The 23,087-nt window shown below is 45.7% G+C and overlaps 1 protein-coding gene across 1 annotated transcript; it reads left to right on the top strand.

Annotated features, from left to right (window-relative positions):
- Positions 1-15,093: 15,093 nt before the first annotated feature.
- ptmab (prothymosin alpha b) lies at positions 15,094-19,952 on the top strand. Its single transcript, XM_079570185.1, has 5 exons — positions 15,094-15,255; positions 17,435-17,500; positions 17,860-17,944; positions 18,446-18,531; positions 19,044-19,952. Exons 1-5 carry the CDS (start codon positions 15,211-15,213, stop codon positions 19,086-19,088), a joined length of 327 nt encoding a protein of 108 aa, XP_079426311.1. The 5' UTR covers positions 15,094-15,210; the 3' UTR covers positions 19,089-19,952.
- The last annotated feature ends 3,135 nt before the right edge of the window (positions 19,953-23,087 follow it).

Here is a 23,087-nt window from a genome sequence, read left to right as displayed (position 1 = left end):
CTTAACATACTAAGAGGCCATTAATGATAATATGCTTATTCATAGCCAACCCATACAACAACCCTAAAATGATTAGTAATGCTTATTAATACTCATTAATACTTAATGAGCGCACCTTAATCTAAAGCAGGGGTGCCCAAAGTGGGGCCCGCGGGCCAAATTTGGCAACAATCAGGTTGGCCCGCCAGAGAGTGACCTACTTTGGCGCTGCATCTGATTAATACTAACTCTCTCCCATTCATTCTCAATGGCACATATAGATGCAGTACACTTTTTGGCCACCAGGGTCAAATTGGGGGCGCTGTTTCACTCCTTTCGCAAAGTTAAAGGGGCTGGATGCAAGTTCGCCATTTTATACTCACTACTGCCACCTCAGGTCATATGTGTAACTGCACCTTCTATATTAAAGGAATAGGCCACCGTTTTTATATACTGAGATATGCTCTTACCTCACTTTAGCCGGGTTAATATATCCCCGTCTGGTCTTTGTCCGTGCGCTCTGTCACGCAAACGGAGCACGTACGCAGCCTCTCCCACATGTCACATAGCTCCAAAAAAGCTCACGATAGAAGCTACCAAGCTCTTCCACGTGTTCCCTATTTAAATAAAGTTACGTGAAGTGTTTTCATGCGAAGTATATTTACACAGAAATGTAACGTGTCGATTTTATAAGCAGATAAAAAGGGGGACTATATTGTGAGGCGTAATGATACGAGGAGCAAAACGTCCGCGCAGTAACTCCTAAAGGTTATTCACGGAAGTGAGCGGGGGAAGTCTTTAGGAGTTACTGCGCGGACGTTTTACTCCTCGTATCATTACGCCTCAGAATATAGTCCCCCTTTTTATCTGCTTATAAAATCGACACGTTACATTTCTGTGTAAATATACTTCGCATGAAAACACTTCACGTAACTTTATTTAAATAGGGAACACGTGGAAGAGCTTGGTAGCTTCTATCGTGAGCTTTTTTGGAGCTATATGACATGTGGGAGAGGCTGCGTATGTGCTCCGTTTGCCTGGCAGAGCGCACGGACAAAGACCAGACGGGGATATATTAACTTGGCTAAAGTGAGGTAAGAGCATATCTCAGTATGTAAAAACGGTGGCCTATTCCTTTAAGCTCGTGCATGACGGCAATTCGGGCTGAAGTGACACATTTTTGAGTGACCGTACAGGATTTTAGAGGCAGTTGTGGTGAACAGGTCTGAGCTCATTCTACACATTAGGACATGGCTGGAACATGTAGGGGGGGGAGGGGGGAATACGTAAGGATTAAACAACGAGGAGCCGTGCATTAGACGGTTATAATGCACGACGCGGAGTCAAGAACACCACGACGCGCAGCGGAGTGCATTATAACCGTCAAATGCACGGCTCCTCGTTGTTTAATCCGCTTATACCATGGTCCCACAAACGTAACATTTATAATAAGTATTTGTTTCATTTACTAAACTCACTAAATATGCCAGACTACGGGACTATTTTGTGTGGGTTATTAGCCGGTCACTGAAGGCTGGTCTCAGAGCGAGTCATTCTCCGCAGCTATTACGAGGATCTCAGTCAGGCTCAACGACACAACATCAGCACAGAATCACAACACAACAGGACTAACCCGGAAACACTTTTCCCTGGAAGGAAACACCGATATGCGGCACTCGTGGGCAGGAGTTATTACACTTTTACAAGGTTTAACCTGAAGCTAGCTAGCTAGCTCAACCAGCTCAACTGTTTATGGAAACAGCTGCGGTGGAGTCGCTCACACCTGGGCCCCCCCAACTTTTATGATTGACTTTACTAATCCAGACAAAGATGCTTCAATGCAGGATCATTTTATGTACGCCTGAAAATGATGAATAGCCTTAACCGTTTCCAATAGAAATGTAAAGCTCATATGTTATTAACAGTAGCTAACCTAGCTGCTCACTCTCCTCTACAAACATTTAGCAAACATTTTGTTTTGGCCAAAAACGTTGAAATTAAACAAAATCCATCTCATACGTTCCTGTCAGTCACTAATTACGTGTTTATCTGATTCAGCTGTGTCATGCGTTGCTATGGCGACGCCACAGCGGAGTGATATCCCAGTGATTTAACTACCGGACTACGTGTGCGGTTATACGAAAATAATGCACCAGCCAATCAGAATCCAGTATTCACCCAGACCATGGTATAAATAATTTTAACATTTTTAAACTCCCTATAGTCCCTTTAAGGAAACACTGTTCTGGTGTCTTGGTATTTGTCAGTCAGAGAACTTTGTAGCATCAACTTCACAACTTTTTCCAAATTTCATTGCAAAGGTCGTTGACATATATGACTTATTAACGGAAATGTCCAAATATGAACAAAGCTAATGTGAACTTTAGGTTTAAGTGAATGATCAAATATGGTCCTGCCTTTTTTATAATGTAATTTCACTCATTTCATGCGTCCTCCAAAACCAACACATATGTCATCACTTATTCACCAATAAAATGTGTGACTTTCATCAACTTACCAGGGTTAGTTTTCAAGTTATGTAAAGAAATGTACCATGAGTTTAGCCAGACTTTCAGACTTCAGAGAAAACAGGAAGTTGAGAGCGACAGGTCTCTGCTGATTGGTCAAATGCCACAGTAGTGGGATCTGTGGTGTAGGGTGATCTCCTCTGATTGGCTGAGTGAGGACCACATGCTTCTTTGCATTATTTGCTGGAGCATCTAAAGGGTTAATGTGCTTTAGACTTGAATAAGGTCAGAGGGATGTGTCGTGACATTATTGGCAGCAGATCATTCGAACGACATCAGCTCCTACAGGCCGTGCTCTGCAGTAACTCCTCCGAAAGCGGAGAGTTGCTCGTCAGGTTTGGTGCCTGTGAGGTGTCGGCTCACAGCAGGAGGAGCCCCGGGACACAGAGGGGGGCAGGAGATGCTCAGGTTCCTGTCTCCGCAGACACAATGGGAGCGCATGCTTTTCACACGGCTGTCTTTAGCATCACAGAAGAGAAATGTACCCAGGGAACAGCAATGCAGCTTTGATGTTATTTACTCGAGTACAAAGTAGTGACTCAAATATAAGTATTGCTGCAAACAAAAGGAACTTGTTGAAAATATCAGTCTGACATAGGGCTGCTCGATTATTGAAAAAATAATAATCATGATTATTTTTGTCATAATTGAAATCATGATTATTCAAACGATTATTTGTTGCCTTTAAAAAAATTCATCAAAAAAGTGACAAAAATCCATCAAAAAAGTGACAAAAATCCATCAAAAAAGTGACAAAAATCCATCAAAAAAAGGACAAAAATCCATCAAAAAAAGGACAAAAATCCATCAAAAAAATGACAAAAATCCATCAAAAAAGTGACAAAAATCCAGCAAAAAAGTGACAAAAATCCAGTAAAAAAGTGACAAAAATCCAGCAAAAAAGTGACAAAAATCCAGCAAAAAAGTGACAAAAATCCAGCAAAAAAGTGACAAAAATCCAGCAAAAAAGTGACAAAAATCCCTCAAAAAAATGACAAAAATCCATCAAAAAAAATGACAAAAATCCAGCAAAAAAGTGACAAAAATCCAGCAAAAAAATGACAAAAATCCAGCAAAAAAGTGACAAAAATCCAGCAAAAAAATGACAAAAATCCAGCAAAAAAGTGACAAAAATCCAGCAAAAAAGTGACAAAAATCCAGCAAAAAAATGACAAAAATCCAGCAAAAAAGTGACAAAAATCCAGCAAAAAAGTGACAAAAATCCAGCAAAAAAATGACAAAAATCCAGCAAAAAAATGACAAAAATCCATCAAAAAAAAAAGACAAAATCCAGCAAAAAAGTGACAAAAATCCATAAAAAAAAGACAAAAATCCAGCAAAAAAAATTGAAAAAAAATGTGGGGAAAAAATTGAAAAAAAAAAACATTTGAAAAAAATTTGAAAAAAAAAATTATAAGCGATTTTTTGCAATTATGCTAATTTTGTAATCGTTTACTGTTGTAATCGAAATCGTAATCCAATTTCGATTAATTGCACAGCCCTAGTCTGACATGTAAAAGGACACACACAAAACAAGCATGACGTTGGTCCAGTTTGTGCTTTTTAATGTACAGGCTGGTTAGTAAGTGTAACTTTACTTTTACTCAAGTAGAAGTACCAGGGGAAATGCTACTTTAGTATTGTGAGTAACCGAGGATCTGTTTGAGAGTACAGTGTTTAATAAGGCAGAAGCAAGTCAAATGTAATGGTTACAGGGGAAAGAGACAGAACAGGAAACTTGTAAGCAAAATAAAAGTGCTCCATTTCAGGCCAAACCACAGCTGAACATGTCAGACCCTCATGTTGGTCTTTTTTATAAACCTATTCAGTTAATATTCGATACATTTAGATTTAATGCCAGTTTGAATCCAATTTAATGCTTTTTTAATTATATTTTGACAAAATTCACTAAATGACTTCTAATGCTTTTTAATGCCCTGCGGAAACCTTGGACTAAAAGTCTGATTTACGATTCAGTCGTGACATGATGAGAAATAAGAGATAAGATAATACTTCATCGATCTCACAGTGGAGAAATTCACTCGTTCCATCAGTTCTCAAGAAACACTCAGGGTGTGCAAATAGGCAGGAAATGTGTAATTAAATAGGAAGTGGAGGTCTCTTATATACAATGAATAATAAGTATAAAAAAAAGCTTTAAGGGGCATAAAAAATAAAACGACAACAGACTATAAAATGACATCATTGGCAGTGCCGGTTTACAGTCCTAGGCCCCTTCCGAAACCAGAACATTGTGTTAGGGGTTAGGTTTGGGGTTAGGGTTCGGCTTCTTATCATGTGCGTCAGCGTCCGCCATGATAAGAAGCGTCCGAATTGGTCTGTCAGTTAGGAAGGAGTTAGGGAAAGAAGACTCAATGCTAACTATCTTAGCTACTTTAGCATAGGGACCTCTGGTGCTAACCGGTGATTAGGCTTATGTGCCAATCCCCCCCACCCCCCTCGGCCCCACCCTCGAGTGATTTATGCGCAACCACTGTTGACTGACAGGTGCACATTTAAGAAAAAAAGAATAGTAAAAAATGATTCTGCACAAGCCAAACTTTATAAAAGTGATAAATCCATGTTGTCGTCTCCACAGCTCGGTCACATGTCAGGGTTAAAGAGTAAACTCAGGAAACGGATTAAATGCTTTTGTTTTCATTTAGTAGAAACTTAAGCCACATGGATCATTTGCTGCTGTAGCTGCTGTAGCTGTTGAAATAAAAAAGGCTAAAGGGAAATGTGATGGGTCATTTGGATTTTTTTCTCCTGTTTGTCCCTATGTTGTTGGACACTGTTGGTGATGTCACAGCTGTCGGTGATGTCACTTCCCCTTCCCCTGGGTGAGGACGGTCAAATTGTACAAATGCTGCTGAAGCTCCAGTTCACTAACTGCACAGATCTAACAGTCGACCCATGAAAGGTTCAGGGTTAGTTGCTCGTGTTTGTGCTTAGAGGCGACAATGTGATGGTTTCGGGCAAGTGGTTGATAAAGTGATACAGAGATTATTGCACGTAGTTTGCATAGTGATTATTGCACATGTTCCTTCACAGTCTTGTACAGTCTGACAGCAGTGGGGATGAAGGACCTGCTCCTTCTTGCACTGAGGGTGTCTCAGTCTGCCACTGAAAGAGCTGCTCAGCTCCTCTACAGTCCAGTGCAGTGGGTGGGAGGTGTTGTCCATGATGGAGGTGAGGTAACACCCTCCTGTCCCTCACCTCCTCCACAGAGTCCAGAGCTGACCCTCCTGACCAGCTCAGTCTGTTCTTGTCCCGCTCTGTGCGGCCCGGGGCCCAGCACACGGCAGCGTACAGACGACAGAGGGCCAGGGACAGGTTTCTTCCAAGTGCTACAGTTTCCCCGACCTCCAAGGCCATGCGGGTCAGGTTGACACACTGTGGCACCTCAGGATTGATACACTTGTACAATGACAATAAAGCACTTACTTACATACTTACGTACTTACTTCTTCTTCTACGGCGTCAGCGCTCCGTTCTGTACTTCCTGGATACAATTACAACATTGCTCAAAGCTGAAACTGCCCTCAAAGCTCATAATCCAATATTACATTGGTCAAAGTGTGTTTCTCAGGTCATGCTGAAGCTGCTAACCGACGGTAGCTTTTTAAAATGTTATTCCTACAGCTACCAGCAGGAGGAGCCCCAGCCAAGGTCTTCACCAGCTCTAGCCTGTATTTCATTACTATTTAAAGGAACTAGATGCAAGTTGGTCGTGTGATACTCACTACTGCAGGTTCTATATTCAGCTCGTGTATGACGGCACTTCGGACCCGAATAAACACCTTTCTGAGTGACAGTGCAGGATTTTAGAGGCAGTTGTGGTGAATCGGTTTGTGCTCATTCTATTTCCCTCCCTTACTTGCTCCAGCAACGTCCTAATGTGTAGAATGAGCTCAAACCGATTCACCACAACTGCCTCTAAAAAAGTGACTGCAGTTACGCAGTTACTTCCATCTAGTCCCTTTAAAAACAGAGACATCCTTTCAAGTTATAAAATGTTAAATATTAATTAAGACGCTCCACCTATTTTTTCACTTTTGTATCTAATCATATTTCAAAGGTTTCTCTGTATTGTATTGTATTCTGATGTATTGAGGTTTGGTTCCAAATATATAGTATAATAAATATTCCTTGAGCTTTGATGTAGAGATATCAGTAATGCTTAATATTAAGGTGTTCTCGTTAATAAGGTATTAATAAGCCTTTATAATTAATAGGCCATGAATAATATGCTTGTAAAGATATTAATAAGGTGCTTATTATATGATTATCTATAAACATACGGCCGCTCCTAACCTTAACCTTACACATATTAATAATGCTTATTAATACCTTATTATAAAGGGATGCCATGATATCCAATTATATGCAATATACCCCTGTCTTTGTAACTAATGTCAACATAATAAATACATAAATATTAACCCAGCTCTATCTATTATCATCATCATCATAATAAAATGCCTTATTTTAGCTTAAAAGAAATTACATCTAAACATTCATCAGTTTTGTTGTCACATGGCAGTAATAATAATCTGTAATGTGAAGAATGTAATGGATCATAATGTGGTGAATTGTTATTACAAACCTGAACAGGAGACTGTTGTGGCGAGTATCAGTTTAGTAAGAAGTGGAGGAAAAATAGGATATTTAATATTCCATTAGGATGACGTCAAATTTAAGAACCAGACTCAATTATACACAGTCTATATTAGATTTGTAAAACATTTAAATTTAGAGACTATGTTTTTTCAAGCGCTTTCAGTTATTTCATTATATGTGATGTCATGTTGTATTGTTTCCTCCCTCTGATGTCAAAAGGCTGGTTTGCACTTGTCTCCTGTTTGTGCCGAGACTTCAGGGGGCGCCAGAGTCCTCTATACTGAGGTAAACTACTCTGACCGCCATAGTTTCTGTCATTGTGTCCTTGGGCAACACGCTTCACATACACAGGTGAACATGGCACAATTTACTAACGGGCCCATGCTCTGATTAACGTTTGGAATAAAGCTGCTCCCTGGTCAAAACATACCTGCATCTTCCGTCTGTCTCCTTTGCAAAAGCTGAAAACACGCAGCCACACCTGATGATGTCATGAGGTGAAGTTCCTCTGCGTTTTTTTCCTTCTATATCTCTTTTTCCAGCCTGCATTCCTGCTATGAAACTTTAACCTAAAACAACGTTTGTGCCCCCATGTCCTTATGTCGTGTCCATCCATCCATCCTTTCTTCTGGCTGGGGCCGGGTCGCGGGGGCAGCAGTCTCAGCAGAGATGCCCAGACTTCCTGATCGACACACACCTCCTCCAGCTGTTCTGGGGGGACCCCGAGGCGACACCAGGCCAGCTCGGAGACATAGTCCCACCAGCGTGCCCTGGGTCTTCCACGAGGCCCAATAGGAGATGGAACACTTCCCGAGGGAGGCGGTCAAGAGGCATCCAGAACAGATGCCTGAGCCACCTACTCCGAGCTCCTCTCAGGTAACTAAGCTCCTCACCCGATCTCAATGGGTGTGCCCAGCTAACCTCTCACTCGGCTGCAAACCGCCCCAGTGCAGCTGAAGGTCCTGATTTGGTGAAGCCAACAGAAAAACATCATCTGCAAACAGCAAAGATGAGATCCTGAGGCTGCCAAACCGGACGCCCTCCGGCCCCTGGCTGCGCCTAGAAATTCTGTCCATATGAGGCCGGCAATGAACCAAGCTCCTGCTGCTCATACAGGGAACGGACAGCCCTTAGCAGAGGGCCCCGGACCCCATACTCCCGGAGCACCCCCCACAGGACACCACGAGGGACACGGTCGAACGCTTTCTCCAGATCCACAAAACACATGTGGACTGGTTGGGCGAACTCCCACAAACCCTCAAGCACCCGACGGAGGGTATAGAGCTGGTCCAGTGTGCCACGACCAGGATTGTTCCTCCTGGATCCAAGGTTCACCTATCGGCCGGATCCTCCTCTCCAGCACCCTGGAGTAGACCTTACCGGGGAGGCTGAGGAGTGTGATCCCTCTGTAGTTGGAACACACCCTCCGGTCCCCCTTCTTAAAGAGAGGGACCACCACCCCGGTCTGCCAATCCAGGGGCACTGTCCCCGACCGCCACGCGATGTTGCAGAGACGTGTCAGCCAAGACAGTCCTACAACATCCAGAGACTTAAGGTACTCAGGGTGAATCTCATCCACCCCCCGAGGAGCTTTTCTAACCACCTCAGTGACTTCAGCCTGGGTGATGGGTGAGCGACTGTAAACAGTGTTGGCAGCAGGATGCCCTTCCGCGCTATAGCTAACGTTTCTTCAGCAGCAAAATAAATGCATTTAATTCTCTCACTGCTGAAATATTTTGGCGGGTCCAGCAACGCGCAGGTATCAAAAGCCTTGAACACCTGGAAACTCCCAAGCCCCCGAGGCTGTGCTCGCTAACATGCTGAGGAGGACAGCTCTAAACACAGCCACACTCCCGAGGGGGGGTCGCTGTGCGGGCAGTGCTCTGGCTTCACTGAACATGCACGTTTATATGATTGAAGTTCTTAACACATTGTAATCAAGTAAATGTACCTGTAGGCCACCGTTCCATTGGCAAATTTGAAGAATAGTCCTGTGTTTCCAGTGGCTGATGGAACAGACCAGTGTGGCCTACATCAATAATATGTCATCAAATTATACTTTTAAAATTTTGTCGGTGTGGCTTATATTCAGGTGCGCTTAATAGTCCGGCAATTACGGCATTTATTTATTTGTTATGTCATGTCATTACACCATACTTTTCTTTTCCATACATGAACAAAAAGGAACAGAGGGAAGATCAATCTTGTATTATCTGTTCCTAATATCAACTTAAAAATCAAATCTTTCTTTTTTGTCAATGAAAACAGCAGCAGTTTTCACATTTGTCAGCCCGCGCACGTCAGGCTTGTTTTAGCGGCCGGACTGAAGCTATAGATGGGCCGCATTTGGTCCCCAGGCCGTAGTTTCCGTGACATCGCACTGTGACATGAACCAGAATGTGGGCTCGCGTTTTGAGCATCGAAGAGGACAGAGATAAATCCCCCCCGTTTGGCTGATATCGATTGTAACTTGTGACTCCAGAGTGTGTTGTTCTCACGCGAGGTCCCCCTGTATCTGCAGGAGGCTCTGACAGATCTGATCCATCTGCTATGTTTCCTGTAGATCTGTATCAAGAGACCAACACTACGGTTTACTGCTTTTGGTTTTCTCTGTGAAGGACCTATTTCATGTCTCAATATTGTCACTTTCACCAAAGATATCATCATGTCATCGAGGAATGTCCGTCAACCCTTCAGTTGGATCAAATCATCGTAAACATTCAAATTGGCATTTGACATTTGAATATTAAAGCCTCATTGTTCTGAAGAGTGTGCAGACTCTTATGTGGAGACACTGCAGGCAAAAGTTGGTCTCTGAACATATAAACTTTCACCCGGAAACAAAACAATACCTCATCTTCACAATAACATGTTTAATTATTGCAATGATCCAATGTTTCTCCTTAGATTGATTAGATTTAAAATGTCAATTTCAAGAGTCATTTTCTCAAAATGCATTTTTCTCACATTGTGACACAACAATATTGTGAACGTTTTTTCAGAGGGACTTCTATTTCTTAACCTGATTTATTGAGTTTTCAATTAAAAAAAACAGATGAAAATATAAATAAAATAAAAATCACTATTAAACAACTAATTGAAACATGGTTCGACCTATTATTCAGATTTTGTTGCCAAAATTTGGGACATTTTGGGCATTTTTATAGCCTGGCTAACACCAGACTAAAATCACAAGTGATATTTAGTCTGGGGACCACCAATTCATTTTCTCGTAGGAGAGGTGTGGTTTACGATCGTCCATAGTCGTTTATTGGGCGATACGAAAAAAAAAAAAAAAAAGTCTATCATGCGTCTGCACGTAGCCCCAGCCAATCATATCATCGTATGAGATGACGTATGACGTACCCGCTGTAAACTTTTGAGCTAAATTATTTAGAACAAGGTCTAAAGCTTGATCCAAAAATACCATCGTGTCTGCTGCTGTCATGTTGGATCCGTAAATAAACTTTTTTTTAAATTATCCGTAAATAAACTACAAGCTTCCGTATATCGAATAGCGCGTCATCGTCTTGCCGTCCCTCCTCGCTCTGTGATTGGTTCCCAAATCCACCGGAGATTTGGCCATGGTCCCCAGGCTGTTGTGCAGTTCGAAATAATTCGAGCGCACACAGCAGCCTGGTGTTAGCCAGGTTAGCATTTTTAGGCATAACAGCCCTAATTTCTATATGAAAACATAAAATGACAGAAAACTTGCAATACATTTTTAATAATAATAATAATAATAATAATAATAATAGTATAATAATAATAATGCCTTACACCAATGCACTTTACAAGCCTGTATTACCAAGGTTGTCAAAGCGCTACACTGTCATCATTATTCATTCACTCCATATTCGGTGATGGTAAGCTACTGTTGTAGTCACAACTGCCCTGGGGTAGACTGACGGAAGTGAGGCAACCAGTCTGTGCCATCGGCCCCTCCGACCACCACCAACCACTCACTACATTCACCCCAGACTTCCTGGTGTTCCCAAACGGTCTCCCAACACCGACCCGGTTCTTCCCTGCTCAGCTCTGACGGGGGCAGAGCGAAGGCGGCGTGGCCTTTTCTCAGATTCATGTCAGTCTCTACAGCAGAAGTGTCAAAATGATATCTCTAAATGTAAAAGGTTTCCCTATTCACAGCGACCCAACCCTCCCCACTCTCCCCTGATCTGCCACAACAATAATTAATAATACAACCTGCCAATAATTTGAAGGAGCGAAATGAAGCCAAACAGAGTATCCAAACAAACAAACAAACAAACGATATTTTAAATGTTTCGCAGCTGAAATGATCCTAAACACAAGAAACATTTCCCCTGTAGTGGAATGAAATGCTGGCGTGTGACACGTGGAACACGTTATAATCAGGTTACAATCTCAAAACAAGTGAATATGGCACGCAACGTCCTGGAGCTGCACAATATTGACAAAAATATTATTGCGATATTTGACTAAACCGTTTCACAGCATTCAAATAAAACACGGATCGTCATCATTTGGTTTTCAATGAATTCAAACACTCTACATCAAACTGATGCACCAGAACGAGGCTGAAATGGAGCTAAATTAGAAAAAATAGAACGAAAATAGAACTTTTAAGAATGTTTAACTTCAGTGAATTGTTCTGTTTAAGTTGTTTGCAAACACGTGTGTCCATCTCAGATGGAGCCTCAGTGATTTCGCGATATGTTGAACAGCCTTAATGTGTCCTCATTAAAAAGCTCAATCAGACTTTGGGCCGAGTCCGGCTCCGGCTCCACACTCCTCTCCGGGTTTTCCTCGCGCGCGGTCCCGTCCCCCCCACTTTGACTGACAGCCCTCTCGGCCAATCGGCGCGTGTCTTGTGGCGGGTCCCTGCTGGTGTGCGCTCTCGCCCAATCAGCCGCGCGCTCGGGCCGCGTGCGTCAGCAGAAGTGTTGAAGGTGGGCAGCCCGTGCGCTCCCATCCCCCCCTTTGTCCTCATTGTCTCCGCGGCCAGACCCAGAGAAAGACCCAAACCTTTAAAGAGCCAACTGTTGACCCTGCAGGACAGCGGTAAGACCCGAAGGCATCCCCAAACAAATCAACAACCAAAAAAAGAGAAAGGCACGAGAGCACGGTTCTGTTGGTGTTGGCACCCCCTCACGCGCACTGCCCCCTTTTTGTTGTTGTATATAGCGCAACGTCTCACACCCTCAAAGAACGAGGTCATGGCGCACTGCTCCTGTCTGCACTTTTATTTCACATTTCATCCATCTGCACTCACTTTCCCGCGGTGTGCATGTTCATTGCGAGCCCCACCGCTCTCCCCGCGCATTCTGGCCGACCTTGTCGTTACATAAAGGCCGACAAACACCGGCGCGCAACATGGCGCCCGGCCGTGTTCTTCCATCTCTCCGGCTGCGCGTGAACGCCTCGTAATCGTCTCTAATCCATGGCCGTGCGCGTGCGCGACGCTCCTCGGCGCGCGCCCTCGTCCCCACCACCACCGCCGCCGCCATGCGCGCGCGCGGAGGAGGAGGAGCCAACATCCATCATACGGGCTGCAGCTCGGCGCGCTCGGGGGATCTTCGGCAGGCGTCGGCAGTTTCCGGGAAGAGGGCCCGTCCCGCAGGCAGACATTTAAATAGGTTTGGGAGCGTAATTAGGCCTGAATAATTTACGATCTCGTAATGCATTCACATATCATGTTGGTATGTCTTTTTAGGTTTGTTTTCTTTTAGGTTATTCATCTTTTGACGCAACTTATAATATTTAGTTTGTTCATGGACTGTGATCTCAGCGAGTCTCAAACCTTTCACACCAGGTCCCACCTCAGAACATGTGGCTTTCCAAGCGCCACCAGAGCGCGGCCACAACAAGAATCCAGAGCAAAACTGAACTGAAATTGGCCAGAAGTAAATCAGAAAAAAACATGGTATGAACATTTCCTCAGTAAATGTGGAAACGCTCCACTTAATTAAATATTTTGTATTCATTTATTTTAGGCAACAGCACAAACAACCTTCCACATGCAACATAATGAACACATGACGGGACTCATGCCTGTAAATGCTAAATGGTCTCCACTTGTACAGCACTTTTACCCACTTCACTCTCTCTTTCACACACCAGTGTACGCACACACTGGAGGCAGACCGGGGGAGTGTCTTGCCCAAGGGCACAATGGCAGCGTGCACCTGCAGGAGCCGGGATTCGAACCCATGACCTTCCGATCACCCTCTCAACCATCTGTGCCACACTGAACACTTCCAGCCTGCCCTCTTAGAGCCCATTGTACATGTTTTCCGTGGCTCAGATGCAGGGAGAACATGCGAACTCCACGTGGAAAGACCCGGGGGATTGAACCGCTAACCGCTGCGTCGCACACATGCAAAAGAAAGGCCTAAAGTAGTGGTTCCCAACTGTTGGGTCAGGCCCAGAGAGTGGGTCTCGGGGCCTGGCAAATAAATAGTATAAATAGTTTTGAGTAACTGTCAGCCTTATGAAGCAGTCAGAACTATAAAAAGACCTACTGCCGTATATTTAGTGTTTGTTTAATAACAAAAATCAAACTGCCTGGGCCAAGTTAATATATATTAATATTGTATTAAAGGAACAGGCCACCGTTTTTCCATACTGTGATATGTTCTTACCTAAGCTTAGACGAGTTGATGCGTACCTGTCTGGTCTTTGTGCGTGCCCTCAGTCACGCAAAACGACCAAAGATGTTGTTAGCATTTGGCTAGTATATTCCCATAGCTCCAAATGTGGTGAAGTAAGAAGCACCACGCTCCTCCATGCAGGTACGTATCAAATCGTCTAAGCTCAGGTAAGAACATATCTCAGTGTGGAAAAACCGTGGCCTGTTCCTTTAATATAGTCTCTTCTTTTGTTTTGGCCTAAACAAAAGTATACAACTTCAAGATGCATAACCCACATGACAGCAGAAGGCTTTGAAGCAGTTTGAGGATGGCTTTTATTCTTTGCCTTACATGTAGCATGTATATGTAAGTATGTATATGTTTATTATACATTACACACGATGACTGTAAAAAACACAGATTTCCAGCAGTTACAGAACGCCTCAAAGCGGTGAAAGTGGGACCAGCCCATGATATGGCGGCACATATATTAGTAGCCGGTGCCATTGACACCAATAGTTCTTCAAATGTACAGCTAAAGCATAGTAGAAGATTAAATCTCTATATTCTTCAAGCTAACACACGCACATTTTCAAAACCATGTCGGAGCTCTAACGAGGTGCGGGGAATTAACTAAATTGAGGATAAAGGGCTAAGTGGCTTTGCAGTGCAGCCCAAACAGCCCCCCTCCCTCCCCCTTTCCCTATCACATACTAAAGTACTCCAAAGTGCAGTAGTACTCGGAGGAGCGCAGGAGTTTGTGCCGCGCCCGGGGCTCTGGCTCCTGCCGGCTCTGTCCTAACCTGCAGGACGGCACTTTTACGCACGGCACTCTGAGCGGCGCAGCAGCCAGTGGATCAAAGGCCGCGTCTGACTCCCGTCTGTACAACCAACATACTTCGGATGTGTGTTTTTTTTTTTTTAAACCAGCATCTTGCGTGGCCCATATCAGGCGCAGAGCCCGTCTGTCGGCCCCTGGTGATGGGTCTTATCCGGGGGAAGTGGGAGCGCTTGAGGGCTCACTGTACTGGCAGAGTGCCCCCCCCCCTCCCCAATCCCACTATGGGAGGGGGGAATGGGGGGGGAGTAAGGATCAGGACGAGGGATACGGTTTAGGGTTATGAGTTAAGTGATTGATCGCTGTTCATCATAATACTCCCTTCCATCCTGTGAGGAAAAAAAAGCAGCACATTCTCGAGCTGGGCCGTCCTTAAGTGTAACTCTATCCATTGTTCCTCTCCGTGCGTGCGCCGTCATCGCGTCGTCTCCTCTTCGTCCCCGCCCCTCTTGGCCCGTGTGCGCGCGCCCACCTCTGGCAGGTCACGCCCCCCTCGCCTATATAAGCCACCGGCCGCGCTCGCAGCCGCCACTGGCACTGCCTCCCCCTCCGTGCGAGCTCCGCGGCTAAAAAAAAGGACTTATCTCCCCAACCTTTTCCCTCCGTTTGTTTGCGCCTCTTTATTTGAACAATGGCCGACACTAAGGTGGACTCTGGCTCCGACATCTCCGCCAAGGTAAGAGCCCGGGTACTCCCGCATCCTCTCTTCCGCCGCCTTTTTACGCGCGCCTCCTTCGTGCGTAATGGCACCCCCGGACCTGCCTCTGCCCGAGCTCCCCGCGGGTCGCTTCTCTTACAATGAAAGGGGTTTTTTGATTGACGCCGAGCCGCCTCCATCACCCGCTTTAGAATAATGCTTTGATATCGCTTTGTGTTCCGCGAGTGCCGCGCGCGTGAGCGGTGTTGGTGGGGGGATAACAAGCTTCAGCACTCGCCGTAACTGGATGTGGAGACGTGCCGTTGTAATAGACGCACGGCAAACGGTGCCAAACGCGTACCACTCCGTCCCTGCGCTCCTCATTAGCCGCGTATTAACAACTTGTACGGCTCGCTTCCTCCCCCCCTCCGTGTCCCTGCGCGCACGGACCCACGCACTTTTGCAGAAGCCAGTGCATCACGGAAACAGGGCTCATTGTCCGTGCCCGGAGCCTCGGCGGGCTCTTTGTTTGCTTGCCGTGCTCCGTATCTCCAAAGCGCCGTCCCCGGTTTTGGCGTCCCCGGCGCAGCGCACGGAGCGAGCCGCTTAAGTCCTCATTAATTCGAAGCTAAATCCCCGCGTGCATTGCGCTTTTGTGGGGGGGATTTATCGAACAGAGCGCAGTAGGGATTGCTCGAGCCCGCTGGGTTTGTGGTGAAAGCAGCGAAGGCGCGTTTGGATATACCCAAAAAGAGTCCGCGCGTAAAAATGCTCTTGTGGCGCTTTCCTCTTTCCTCCGCCTCTCTCTCTCTCTCTCTCGGGGAGCGGGGCCGTGTCCGGTTTGTTTACCGAGGCACCGCCGGGGCAGCAGCGGCAGGCTTCGCTCAGCTCACGGGTCCCTCCCCCCTCAGCGCTATTCAAAACCTCTTCGCCTCCGGGGCCAGTGCCCGGGTCGTGGACAGGCCGGTTCCTGTTCCATCTGTGCCGCGGGGTCCACAGCGCTGCGTCTCTGGGGGGAAAGTTTTTATCTTTTGTGAAAACGGACCACCTCTTCTCTGCCCACGAACCGCCTTCTCGACCCCCAAAACAAGCCCCCCCTTTCAACCAAAATTCGTCTCGTTACGCGCGGTTTCGTTTCTTCTTCTTCTTTTTTTTTTTTAATTGTTGCTGCGTTTTTTTCACCCTCTGCGCATGAATCAACGTTGCATTTCTCGCTTTGGTTACATTTTTGGATTCCGTCGCTGCGCGTGCACGTGGCCTGCCCGTGTGTGTGTTGTCTGTGTGCGTGCGCGTGTCCGGGCCGTGGAGGTGTGATGTGACGCCGTCTTTGTGTTGGGTTCGCGCATCCCTCCTCCTCGGCGGTGTGTGGGGCGCTTTTTTTTTCACTTGACGCGCGCGGTGGACTTTGACGCGCTCCGGGTAAAACTTTAATCCTCGCGGCCTCTTTTCGCCGGTCCGTCTTCCCCGCGCGGCGCGACCGTGTGCGCGCAGATGAACGGAGGAGAGAGAGGGAGGGAGGGAGAGAGAGAGAGAGAGCGCGAGGGCCTCCGTTAATCCAAGCCGCTCTATTTTTAGCGTTTCAGTTTTTATACGCGCGGCATTTCTTTCCGGGGAATCAAAACGGCTTTAACCAGGCGGCGGCGCGCACGAAACCCATTTATTTGTATTTCATCAGAAGAGCGCATTACGTTCACTAATGGAGATTATTTATTATGTGCGTGTGTTCGTGCGCACCGGCCATGTGTCGTCTTCTATTGTCCTCACAACAAGCGGCAGCGGCGTACGTTGCCTCCGCCCCCCCCTTAACTCCCTCCCTCCCTCCCCTCGGCCTTTCTCCCTTCTCCTCTCTCGCTCTCTCTCGCTGGCTTCTGTTATTTTAAACGTCGCAGTGCATTGTGGGACTTGCAGTGCATTGGCCGGGCGTGTCTCGTGACATATGGCAGCAGGAACTACCCGCGCCAGAACTACAATACCCACAGTGCCCCCGGGGCCACATCAAAGTATCAGATTACAGCGCGTTAGGAGAAGAAAAGCGCGAGGGAGGGGGGGGGGGAGGATCTGCAGAGGCTCCCACAATGCACCGGGCTGAACTAGGCCATTAGAGCAGGTACATCCCCGCACAGTTTGGGAGAGGAACAAGAGTTTAACCCGAGCCGAGGCAGTCAGTCTGAGTGGTACGAAGGGCATCACCTGTAACGCCGTCCTCTCTGCTCCACAGGATCTGAAGGAGAAGAAGCTCTTGGAGGACAAGGAGAACGGCAAAGACGCCGCCACCAACGGAAAGGTAAAGGCCCCGCCTCCTGTCACCCTGGTAACCGCGGTGCAACAATGGCAACAGCGTCCAGGGCTGTATCTAGCATGTTTCTGATTCGGGTTAATGGGGGGAGACTGGGGGTCCTCGTTCAAACAGAATATTTTAAAAATAATATTACACATTTGTGCTTGTATTTTAGTTTTATTTTGCCATGGCAGTTCTCAAAGTCATTGAATTGGAAATATATATCTTTCAGAATCCGACAAAGGGACACACTCCAGTTTATGAGTAACTTCATGGGGGAAAGAACACGCCTTGGGTGCCCCCTAGTGGATACTGTACCCCACTGTTCGTTTGCTGATGAAATTTGATCCGGTGTGTGTGCGCAGGAGAACGAAGAGAACGGCGAGCCCGACGTAGACGAAGAAGAGGAGGAGGAGGTGGACGAGGAGGACGAGGAGGACGACGGAGAAGGTCAGTGTGGGCTCCCCTCCCGGGACGCGCCGGACTCTGGGCGTTTTTTTGGACGAGTGGGCAGGTTTTTTTAGCCGCTCGATTCTGGCCGTGCTGTTCGAGTGGGCCGGTTTGGCCACGGGGGGCTTAGCGAGGGAGGTTGCCATGGATACCCCGGTGTACCTTGGTACATTTTTTTGGGTAATACTTTTTGTGGTTGTGATTTTCGTAAACACCTTGCTGATTTGATTGGTAAATTGGTGAAGGCTGGGGTTTGGAACAGGGAGCAAAAAGCTTCATATGACACAAAAAACAATCCAAGGACCACTTCATCAAATGTTTCACCTTTCAAGCACCACCAGGCCTAGATCAAGAGCAAACCTGGACTAAACAGGGTCTAAACAAGCATTAGTTAGTCTGCTTTATTATGATCTAGATCTTTAAGCAACTGCGGGGAGACTTAGAGCGTGGTATGAAATGCCAAGCAAAACTAACGGACGTGACTTGTGTGGTGTCCTCCAGGTGACGAAGAAGACGAGGAGGATGATGACGATGATGTAGAGGGCGGAACAAAACGGGCGGCTGATGATGACGACGACGACGACGAGGTGAGGAGGGCGGCCAATCATGACGACCCTGGTTTCAAAGTGTTCCTATATCATGAAAACAATGGGGAAGGTTCTCGTTCCTACAGAACCAGTTAGAACGAAACCAGCCAATGACGGAGCAGAACGGCCATCTGGCTATTTTCCAAATGGTCAAATAAGAGCCAGGAGTAAAATATGAATAGAACACTTCTATTATCAATAAGGAACAATCTGCAGGTATCTAGGATCCTGCAGGAGGCACATTCCGTAAACTGGATCAAAAATGAGTGCAATGGGGGAAAAATGTACAAAAATCGATCGACTTATCGAAACTCTCCAAGCGTCAAAATGAAACCAATCCAAATGTCCCCAACACTGACATAATGTCAAATGATATGTCCAAAAAAGGACAAAGTAATCCGTTCTGTAAAAGGCGAAAACAACATAACATTTAAAAAAAGCTTAAATCATTTACAAATCAGGTGAACTTTGGAGTTGACGCTCATTTCTCCTTTTTCTTCTTCCTCTCTCAGGACGACGTGGAAACCAAGAAGCAGAAAACCGACGACGACGATTGATGCGTTTACCCCCATGCGCCCACTTCCTGCTGAACCACTTCCTGAATCCTTCACCTTTGACCGTTTTTTTTCTTGACGACGTCACAGGTGAAGGAGGCTGGAGGAACTCGACGATAATAAAGATCTAAACATTTTAAAAAGTGAAAAATACAACAAAAAAAACACATAAACGATACACAAAAACAACATGGTCATTAGCGAGTAGAGTTCAACATCCGACGACATTCTCCCTCCCGATTTCCTATATATATATACATATATATATAACACGGCCACCGATTTTTCTATAGAGGAGCCCATTGGCGCAGCAGCAGCAGCAGCAGCAAATCCCGGCGTTCAACAACTACTTTACTAACGGAGAATTTGTTTGTATTTTTATTTACATTTTATATTTTTGTACATATTGTTTTGGAGAAAGGGTGGACCCACGGCATTTCTCTGTCTCTCCGACTCGCAATAGGCAGCGATCTCAGCTAAAAAAAAACAAAAAACAGACAAATAACTTATCGGTGCTTAGAACTGAACCTTTTTACTTGGTTGACCATGTTACAGTACTTTTTTGACGGATAACGTGTCAAGAGAAAATAAAAAAAACACCTCTTAAATAAAGCCGTTGAACTCAAGAGCATTCCAGTAAAAAATTTAATGTATGTACTTAGCTGTACCATAACTAGTTTTGTTTGTATGGGAGGGTAAAGGCCAAAGAAAGAGCCTGATTTTTGTTTTCTTTTCCTGTTCTTTACTTTGTTTTTTTTGTTTTTTTTTGTTTTGTTGTCAGCGACTTTACGTTATGACGGCCTGTTTTGATGTATGTGCGAAGTTTGTTGTTTGACAATAAACCGGACTTTTATTTTGTGAGTTGTACCTCTTTGTATCTGGCTTTATTCTAAAAAAAAGATATAGATATAGTGTTCCTGCGGCAGCCAGGAGGGGGAGACAGAGAGGGATTATGGTCTTTATTTCATTTCTGCTCCACAAGCAAACATAAATATGGAGGTTACTTGATGGATGTAGTTCTTGTGATAACAATCCTATAAATCGGGCCATCCTTAAGTGCAGAGTGGTGTGGCCCCCTTCTGGAACGAAACAGGGCTGCCCCCTCACACACAGGTCATTCATGTTTTAATGCTTAGAATGACCTGTAATAACAAATAGCTATGGCTATATGAGCAAAAGGCAGATTTAAAGCAGTACATTTAAACAAATACATGTACACTTCCTTTCAAAATCAGGTTTTCATAAATCATTATGAACTTGGACCCCACTTTGAAAACCACTGCTTTAAAGCAGGCAAGTTAATTTGTAGAGCACAATTCATGCACAAGGCAATTCAGAGAGCTTCACATTTGCATCAAAGTACAAGAAAGTAGAACAAATCAATCCATAAAACATCAACGTAAAATAATTAATTACAGTAAAAAGCGAGAGTGCAGACGAAATACTGTCAGTGTCATAAGAACAACTGTTTTCAGCCTGGATTTAAACACTGTCAGAGCTGAGGCCAGTCTCACATCCTCATGAGACTGTTGCAGATTTTAGCTTTAGCCTCAGAGTGTTTAGTCCTGACTCTGGGAACCACCTGGAGAGCCCTCCCTGAAGTTCTCACTGTGTTTAGTCCTGACTCTGGGAACCACCTGGAGACCCCTCCCTGAAGTTCTCACTGTGTTTAGTCCTGACTCTGGGACCCACCAGGAGACCCCTCCCTGAAGTTCTCACTGTGTTTAGTCCTGACTCTGGGACCCACCAGGAGACCCCTCCCTGAAGTTCTCACTGTGTTTAGTCCTGACTCTGGGAACCACCTGGAGACCCCTCCCTGAAGTTCTCACTGTGTTTAGTCCTGACTATTTCCCCCCTGCCCACAACAAGAAGGTCCCGGTTTCAAATCCCAGACTGTCATTGTCTGGGTGGAGTTTCCTCTCACTGCTCTGGTTTCTCCAATCAACCCAAAACATGCACTATAGGATAACTATCCACCTGGGATGAGAGAAGATGGGACTTTATTGGTCTCACAATGAAGAAATTCACTGTTACGGCTCTCGAGAAACACTCAGGGGAGAGCGAATAGACAATAAATATGCAATCAAAAAAAGAATAGGATAATGCACAAGTAATGGTAATTACGGGTACTTGGTACAAAATAGTAAAACATTGACAGAAACAGAAAATACATATAAAAATATCAATGCATCAGGATTCATTTGAAATGCTTATTGTTAAGTTACATTTGTGCACAATAGCATGAAAAAAAAAAAGATCAGGTTGGACCCGTTCACGTCAAAAAGCCGCTCAATCACAAATATCAGGACATCTATGGTGGTCAGCTTCTATATCACGACAATCCCTTACAGAAGCTTTGCCAAGATTAGAACTAACAACCTTCTGGTCATGAGGAGACCCGCTCTGCCCTCTGAGCGACTCACACATGACGGACAGACCTTCTCACTTCATTTACACCTTCACCTTTACAGCATTATTGAGTTTGGAGTCAGGGTTTGTACAGGCAGCAGCAGGTCAGATTGAATGTTTCTTAAAGCCATTTTAAACGAGTCACAATAGCATATTTTATTTCTTAAGATTTGCAAACATTCCACTGAACAGAGGAATGAGGGGAAATGTTGAGCAAACTGGACAACACAACAAGAAATTTTCGAGCAAAACTGAAACTTTGTGTTTGAAACTTTTGGATTTTCAACAAACTTATGGAATAATAATAGTTTAGCAATGGCATTATTTTATCCCCAAAAAACTGATTTAATGCCAGGTTGATTTCAATGTAATGACTTTTAATGCTTTTAAGGCCCGCAGAACCCAGTTTGAGGTTTGAGGATACCCTTATACACACAAAATACTCATTACCATTACCATTACCCGTCACACAGTAGAGGTCAGTGTTCTTTGTGTACAGGCAGAGGCGGGGCTACTCATTTACATAGATTCAAGTACTTGTGAAGAAACTGTACTTAGCAGAGTAGTTATATCACTCAGTAGGTTTTACTTCTACTTGAGTGATATTGTAATGAAGTATAAAAAAAGAAAAGTTTTAAAGTTAAAAAATAATCAAGGACCGTGACGTCGCCCAGAATGACGCAACCGGGGCCCCACCCTGGAGCCAGGCCTGGTTTTGGGGCTCGAATGCGAGTGTCTGGTGGTTGGGCCCCTGCCCACGGGGCCTGGCCGGGCACAGCCTGAAAGGACGACGTGGGCCCGGGCTCCTGTGGACCCACCACCCGCAGAGGGGTCGGGTGCAGAGAGGACTGGGTGGCTAGTACCTTAAGTCTCTGGATGTTGTAGGACTGTCTTGGCTGACACGTCTCTGCAACATCGTGTGGCGGTCGGGGACAGTGCCCCTGGATTGGCAGACCGGGGGGGTGGTCCCTCTCTTTAAGAAGGGGGATCGGAGGGTGTGCACCAATTGCAGAGGGATCTACTCCAGGGTGCTGGAGAGGAGGATCCGTGGCACACTGGACCAGCTCTATACCCTCCGTCGGGTGCTTGAGAGTTCGTGGGAGTTCGCCCAACCAGTCCACATGTGTTTTGTGGATCTGGAGAAAGCGTTCGACCGCGTCCCTCGTGGTGCCCTGTGGGGGGTGCTCCGGGAGTATGGGGTCCGGGGCCCTCTGCTAAGGGCTGTCCGTTCCCTGTATGAGCAACAGGAGCTTGGTTCGCATTGCCGGCAGTAAGTCAGACCTGTTCCCGGTGTGTGTTGGTCTCCGCCAGGGCTGCCCTTTGTCACCGGTTCTGTTCATTACCTTTATGGACAGAATTTCTAGGCGCAGCCAGGGGCCGGAGGGGGTCCTGTTTGGGAACCTCAAGAACCTTCATCAAATCAGGACCTTCAGCTGCTCTGGGGCGGTTTGCAGCCGAGAGTGTAGCGGCCGGGATGAGGATCAGCACCTCCAAATCTGAGGCCATGGTTCTCCACCGGAAAAAGGTGGCTTCCCCTCTTCAGGTCGGTGGGGAGTCCTTGTCTCAAGTGGAGGAGTTCAAGTATCTCGGGGT

This window comes from Gobius niger, assembly GCF_951799975.1.
Source record: "Gobius niger genome assembly, chromosome: 13".
NCBI classification, from domain to species: Eukaryota; Metazoa; Chordata; class Actinopteri; order Gobiiformes; family Gobiidae; genus Gobius; species Gobius niger.
The sequence above is the reverse complement of the archived record's forward strand: the minus strand, read 5'-3'. Positions and strand labels throughout refer to the sequence as shown.